General features: G+C 45.8%; 1 protein-coding gene across 1 annotated transcript; it reads right to left on the minus strand.

The window, feature by feature from the left end:
• Window positions 1-460: 460 nt before the first annotated feature.
• LOC311149881 (intermembrane lipid transfer protein VPS13D-like) lies at window positions 461-5,448 on the minus strand (the record flags this gene model as incomplete). The annotated part of the gene is made up of 5 exons (XM_084187118.1): window positions 2,807-5,448; window positions 2,615-2,691; window positions 1,613-1,693; window positions 1,401-1,517; window positions 461-1,312 (listed from the first exon to the last, which is right to left on the minus strand). The coding sequence occupies exons 1-5, from the start codon at window positions 2,877-2,879 to the stop codon at window positions 461-463; spliced, it is 1,200 nt and encodes a 399-aa protein (XP_084043244.1). The 5' UTR covers window positions 2,880-5,448.
• Between the last annotated feature and the right edge of the window lie 2,570 nt (window positions 5,449-8,018).

Raw genomic sequence — 8,018 nt, forward strand, 5'->3', positions numbered from 1 at the left:
ATCGAACCCACAACCCTGGCGTTGCAAACGCCATGCTCTACCAACAGGTCCTCCTCTGTACAGGGGACAGACAGAGGGACACGATCTGGTTGATGAGGTTGGCACAGACTGTGAGACATATGGCACTGTGACTTTTCGTCCCTTACAGCAGGACACAAATTATAGGGAATGGGCGAGGGGGGAAAAGCAACCATTTTCAATTTAGAGCGTGTGAGGTCCTTGAAAGACACTGAGAGTGCATCTGTACTACACTCCAACATAGCATTTTCTCTCTCTTTCGTATTAAAGGGCTATCCCATTATTTTGACTACACTCACTCAATGGCAACATACACACAATACTTTTTTGTTCAACGATCCAGGAGAAAAGCTCTTAGGGTTGAATCCTAACTTCAACTTCAAATGTTCAGTCTCCCATTGACATCAATTTATGACTGTTAGTGAAAGTTAGAATTTGCCCCTTAGTTCTTACCCAGGATGTCCCAGGTGCCAGGGCCTGGTAGCAGCTCATCAGGGCCCGTCTCAGGGTAGGCTCCGTACCAGCCGCCCCAGCCAGGGAACCACGACTGCAGGTACTGGATCATGCCAGAGCTGCCACTATTGGGGATGGAGCTCCCTGTGGGAGAACAGGGTGGTGGGCTCTCAGCGATAGGTTCTCTCACACTCTCTGCGATTTCCTCCTGTTTGCGGAAGCAGTCGTGGACAACTCCCCTAAGGCTTTGCAACTCCTCCAGATTCTGCTCGTCCTCCACTCTCTGCAATTCACACTCCTCCAGGGGATTGAGGGGGGCTCCTTTAAGCCTCTGGAAGTAGAGGTTGGTGTAAAGCAGGGCGTCCCGTGCCCTCCACAGGGCAAACTCCCAGTTCCCCCTCCGCCTCTGCTCTCGAATCTCACTCAGGTTGGCCTGGATGGCAAACATCCACCAATGCCGGCAGTTTCCAATGATGGGGACTTTGGGTCTCCACTGGCGGAACATCATCTCCCTCTCCCTGCGGTCCAGCTCTTTGAGGAAGGCCATGATCTGCTGGTACTGCACCTGTGACAGTCGTAGAGATAGAGGCTCCAGCTGAAACTGGCCCTCGATGCGGGGCGCGTTGCGAGACCTCAGAGGCTCCTTGGAGGCATTCCTCCTCAGCAGCACCGAGGCACACACCGGCTCAAAGATATACTGGTGCTCTCGGCTCTGCATGCACTTGGTCATGGCCTCCTGAATCTCGTTGGCGGGGAGATCACCCAACATGCTAGACACTGTGTCCCAGTAGACACTGAATTCTTTAATCTCCAGTTGCTTTTGCCGCATGAGCCTTTGTGCCTGTAAAGAAGGAGGAACACACTGTTAGACCGAGCAGCCATACCCACTTGATATGGCAAGCGATGTCTGACTGGTACATGTAAGTTACCGGTTCTATTGAAGAGTTCTGTGCAGATACGTTCTTGATGCAGACACCAAAGCAAAATGGCTTCCCTGGGTTGGTCAAGTCATCCTCAAATCGCAAGTGGACATCTTGTATCTTTAGCTGAAGAGAAACCCCAAAGGGAAAAGTCAGTTCTGATTCTAAACACAAGTCAAGTGGATTACAATGACATGTCCCAAAGGAATGTGATATTTTACCTCGATGTTCTCCACGATCCTGGTGACTACAGAGGCAGTGACAGAGTACCAGTAGGACTCTCCTTTCTGTTCACACTCGCTCTGAGGGAAAGGTACATCAATCAAGACATCAACTAGTTGTCTAATGAGCAACATGTCACTATCATTACAATGCTGAACATACTGTACATATCACAATCACATGTAAACTTGCGGCTTGGTGGAACTCCTGGATACATATGATTTCATAGCAAAAGTAGGTAGCAATCCACTCTTCACTGCAATAGCCTAATACAATGACTGCAGCATTGCAGTTCTTGACAAAAACCGGTGCGCCTGGCACCTACTACCATACCCTGATCAAAGGCATTTACATATTTTGTCTTGCACATTCACCCTCTGAATGGCACACATACACAATCCATGTCTCAATTGTCTCAAGGCTTAAAAATCCTTCTTTAACCTGCCTCCTCCCCTTCATCTACACTGATTGAAGTGGATTTAACCTCATAAGGATCTAACCCTTTTTTCCCATTTTCGCCTAAAATGACATACCCAAATCTAACTGAATGTAGCTCAGGACCTGAAGAAAGGATATGCATAATCTTGATACCATTTGAAAGGAAACACTGAAGTTTGTGGAAATGTGAAATTAATGTAGGAGAATATAACACATTAGATCTGGTAAAAGATAATACAAACAAAAAAACATGTGTTTTTTGTTGTTCCATCATCTTTGAAATGTAAGAGAAGGGCCACAATATAATATTGCAGTTTAGGCGCAATTTAGATTTTGGCCACTAGCAGGCAGCAGTGTGTGCAAAGTTTCAGATTGATCCAGTGAAGCATTGCAATACTGGACTATTTTGTATCAAGTCTGCCCAAATGTGCTGAATTGGTCAATTGATACATTTTCAAGTACATAACTATAGAGAACATACAAAAATGATATGGTAATACAAATGTAAGTTTACACACTCCCAGGAATGTCATACATGATGGATCATTAGCTTATACACTAACTTTCACACATCTAGATGGCCGGGCGGGGTGGGTGTGGAGCCAGAGACAGCAGGGGTTCAAACTGTAGAACCCAGTTCCTACATTTGAATATAAAAATTGATTTGATCAAACAAAACTATGCTATATTTGATCTCTGGGAGCCTTAGGATGACAAATCAGAGCAAGCTTATTGAATGTAAGTACATTATTTACCTTCAGAGGTGAATGTATCAAACCAGTTGCCGTGATAAGTTTGTTGTTTTGCACTCTCCTCAAACAATAACATGGTATTTTTTCACTGTAATAGCTACTGTAAATTGGACAGTGCAGTTAGATTAACAAGAATGTATGCTCACTGCCCATATAAGACATGTCTATGTCCTGGAAAGTTTGCTGTTACTTACAACAGTCATGCTAATCACATTAGCGCACATTAGCTCAACCGTCCGGTATACGGGACACCCATCCCATAGAGGTTAACAAGTGACATCAATAACATTTACATTTTTCATCATTCAGTCATTTAGCAGACGCTCTTATCCAGAGCGACTTACAGTTAGTGAGTGCATACATTTTTATTTTATTTTTCATACTGGCCCCCCGTGGGAATCGAACCCACAACCCTGGCATTGCAAACGCCATGCTCTACCAACTGAGCTACATCCCTGCCGGCCATTCCCTCCCCTACCCTGGACGACGCTGGGCCAATTGTGCGCCGCCCCATGGGTCTCCCGGTCGCGGCCGGCAACAACAGAGCCTGGATACGAACCAGGATCTCTAGTGGCACAGCTAGCACTGCGATGCAGTGCCTTAGACCACTGTGCCACTCGGGAGGCCTATGAGTACATTTATTTAAAACATTTATGAGTACATTTATTTAAAACATTTATGGTGGACATTTCACGTGCATAAATAAATATACACTACCGTTCAAAAGTTTGGGGTCACTTAGAAATGTCCTTGTTTTTGAAAGAAAAGCAATTTATTTGTCCATTAAAATAACATCAAATTGATCAGAAATACAGTGTAGACATTGTTAATGTTGTAAATGGCTATTGTATCTGGAAACGGCTGATTTTTTTATGGAATATCTACATAGGCGTACAGAGGCCCATAATCAGAAACCATCAGTCCTGTGTTCCAATGGCACGTTTTGTTTACTAATCCAAGTTTATCATTTTAAAAGGCTAATTGATAATTATAAAACCCTTTTGCAATTATATTAGCACAGCTGAAAACTGTTGTGCTGATTAAAGAATCAATAAAACTGGCCTTCTTGAGACTAGTTGAGTGTCTGGAGCATCAGCAATTGTGGGTTCGATTACAGGCTCAAAATGGCCAGAAACAAATAATTATATTCTGAAACTCATGAATCTATTCTTGTTCTGAGAAATGAAGGCTATTCTCCATGCGAGAAATTGCCAAGAAACTGAAGATCTCGTACAACGCTGTGTACTACTCCCTTCACAGAACAGCGCAAACTGTCTCTAACCAGAATAGAAAGAGGAGTGGGAGGCCCCGGTGCACAACTGAGCAAGAGGACAAATACATTAGTGTCTCTAGTTTGAGAAACAGACGCCTCACATGTCCTCAACTGGCAACTTCATTAAACAGTACCCGCAAAACACCAGTCTCAACATCAACAGTGAAGAGGCGACTCCGGGATGCTGACCTTCTAGGCAGAGTTGCAAAGAAAAAGCCATAGCTCAGACTGGCCAATAAAAAGAAAAGATTAAGATGGGCAAAAGAACACAGACACTGGACAGAGGAAGATTGGGAAAAAAGTGTTATGGACAGACATATCGAAGTTTGAGGTGTTCGGATCACAAAGAAGAACATTTGTGAGACGCAGACCAAATGAAAAGATGCTGGAGGAGTTCTTGATGCCATCTGTCAAGCATGGTGGAGGCAATGTGATGGTCTGGGGGTGCTTTGGTGGTGGTAAAGTGAGAAAGTTGTACAGGGTAAAAGGGATCTTGAAGAAGGAAGGCTATCACTCCATTTTGCAACGCCATGCCATACCCTGTGAACGGCACTTGATTGGAGCCAATTTCATCCTACAACAGGACAATGACCCAAAGCACAGCTCCAAACTATGCAATAACTATTTAGCGAAGAAGCAGTCAGCTGGTATTCTAATGGGGTGGCCAGCACAGTCACCGGATCTCAACCCTATTGAGCTGTTGTGGGAGCAGCTTGACCGTATGGTATGTAAGAAGTGACCATCAAGCCAATCCAACTTGTGGGAGGTGCTTCAGGAAGCATGGGGTGAAATATCTTCAGATTACCTCAACAAATTGACAACTAGAATGCCAAGACACTATCGACCCAGAGCATATTGGATTTTCTGCCGGAATCACTGGACCCTAGCGCCGGATCATCGCAACCAGCTAGCTGCAACCAAATGGCTGTTGGCGTTGGCTAATTACCATTGCCCCTTAGCAAGCAACAGTTGGCCTTGAGCTAGCCTCGAGCCAGGCCCATCTCCCGGCTATCTACCTCTGTCAACTGGACGGGACCTCCTAGTGTTGACACGGAGCCCCGCCGATCCAACACGACTGGTTTTCCGACGAAATCGTCTGATGTGGTTTCAACAGGCTTCCCGTTACGACGTCGACCACGAAGATCCATCTGCTAGCCCCGGCCCGCTAGCACACGCAAGCCGATTGCTTTATGCCTCTCTCCCATGTCAATATGCCTTGCTTATTGCTGTTTCGGTTATTTCTTATTATACTATTTCACTGTAGAGTCCCCAGCCCAGCTCAACCTGCCTTAGACAGCTCCTTTGTCCCACCCCCCATACACGCGGAGACCGACTCAATCGGTGCCTCCAGTGATGCTATCTCTTTCATCGTTACCCAACACTTAGGTTTACCTCCACTGTACTCATATCCTTCCATATCCTTGTCTGTACATAATGCCCTGAATCTATTTTACAACGCCTGGAAATCTGCCCCTTTTTTTCTCTGTACCCAACGCACTAGCAGACCAGTTCTTAAAGCATTTAGCCGTATCCTTATTCTACTCCTCCTCTGTTCCTCTGGTGATGTAGAGGTTAACCCAGGCCCTGTAGCCCCCAAACACTGTCACCACCGATAAATCTACAATAATTGAGAATTTCAATAAGCATTTTGCTACGGCTGGCCATGCTTTCCACCTGGCTACCACTACCCCGGCCACCAGCTCTGCACCCTCCGCTGCAACTTGCCCATGCCGCTACCCACCATTGTGACCTGTACGCTCTTGTTGGCTGGCCCTCACTACATATTCGTCGGCAAACCCACTGGCTCCAGGTCATCTATAAATCACTGCTAGGCAAATCCCCGTCTTATCTTAGCTCACTGGTCACCATTGCAACACCCACCCGTAGTCTGCGCTCCAGCAGGTATACCTCACTGGTCTTCCCCAAAGCCAACACCTCCTTTGGCCGCCATTCCTTCCAGTTCTCTGCTGCCAATGACTGGAACGAACCGCAAAAAACTCTGAACTTTAGGCGTCAGTTGTCAGAGCAGCTTACCGATCACTGCACCTGTACACAGCCCATCTGTAATTAGCCCATCCAACTACCTCATCCCCATATTGTTATTTATTTGTCTAATTTGCACCCCAGTATCTCTATTTGCACATAATCTTTTGCACATCTATCATTCCAGTGTTAATACGAAATTGTAACTATTTTGCACTATTGCCTATTTATTGCCTTACCTCTATAATTTACTACATTCGCACACACTGTATATACATTTTCTGTTGTATTTTTGACTTTATGTTTACCCCATATGTAACTCTGTGTTGTTGTTTTTATCGCACTGCTTTGCTTTATCTTGGCCAGGTCGCAGTTGTAAATGAGAACTTGTTCTCAACTGGCTTACCTGGTGAAATAAAATAAAAAAAGGTGTGCAAGGCTGTAATTGCTGCAAATGGAGGATTCTTTGATGAAAGCAAAGTTTGAAGGACACAATTATTATTTCTATTAAAAATCATTATTTCTAACCTTGTCAATGACTACATGTCCTATGCATTTTGCTATATTTCCTATTCAAACTCATTTCATGTATGTTTTCATTGGAAAACAAGGAAATTCTTAAGTGACCCCAAACTTTTGAACGGTAGTGTATATATAAACTCAGCAAAAAAAGAAACGTCCCCTTTTCAGGACCCTGTCTTTCAAAGATAATTTGTAAAAATCCAAATAACTTCACAGATCGTTATTGTAAAGATTGTTCAATGAACCATAAACAATTAATTAACATGCACCTGTGGAACGGTCGTTAAGACGCTAACAGCTTACAGACGGTAGACAATTAAGGTCACAGTTATGGAAGAGGCCTTTCTACTGACTGAAAAACACCAAAAGAAAGATACCCAGGGTCCCTGCTCATCTGTGTGAACGTGCCTTAGGCATGCTGCAAGGAGGCATGAGGACTGCAGATGTGGCAAGGACAATAAATTGCAATGTCCGTACTGTGAGACGCCTAAGACAGCGCTACAGGGAGACAGGACGGACAGCTGATCGTCCTCGCAGTGGCAGACCACGTGTAGCAACACATTTACATTTTAGTCATTTAGCAGACGCTCTTATCCAGAGCGACTTACAGTTAGTGAGTGCATACATTTTTTCATACTGGCCCCGCGTGGGAAACCTGCACAGGATCGGTACATCCGAACATCACACCTGCGGGACAGGTACACGATGGCAACAACAACTGCCCGAGTTACACCAGGAACGCACAATCCCTCCATCAGTGCTCAGACTGTCCGCAATAGGCTGAGAGAGGCTGGACTGAGGGCTTGTAGGCCTGTTGTAAGGCAGGTCCTCACCAGACATCACCGGCAACAACATCACCTATGGGCACAAACCTACCGTTGCTGGGCCAGACAGGACTGGCAAAAAGTGCTCTTCACTGACGCGTCGCGGTTTTGTCTCACCAGGGGTGATGGTCGGATTCGCGTTTATCGTCGATTGAATGAGCGTTACACCGATGCCTGTACTCTGGAGTGGGATCGATTTGGAGGTAGAGGGTGCGTCATAGTCTGGGGCGGTGTGTCACAGCATCATCGCTTGTTGTCATTGCAGGCAATCTCAACGCTGTGCGTTACAGGGAAGACAACCTCCTGCCTCATGTGGTACCCTTCCTGCAGGCTCATCCTGACATGACCCTCCAGCATGACAATGCCACCAGCCATACTGCTCGTTCTGTGCGTGATTTCCTGCAAGACAGGAATGTCAGTGTTCTGCCATGGCCAGGGCAGAGCCCGGATCTCAATCCCATTGAGCACGTCTGGGACCTGTTGGATCGGAGGGTGAGGGCTAGGGCCATTCCCCCCAGAAATGTCCGGGAACTTGCAGGTGCCTTGGTGGAAGATGGTGGGGTAACATCTCACAGCAAGAACTGGCAAATCTGGTGCAGTACTTAATGCAGCT

This window comes from Coregonus lavaretus (genome assembly GCF_964263955.1).
Source record: "Coregonus lavaretus genome assembly, chromosome: 22".
In the NCBI taxonomy this organism is placed as follows: domain Eukaryota; kingdom Metazoa; phylum Chordata; class Actinopteri; order Salmoniformes; family Salmonidae; genus Coregonus; species Coregonus lavaretus.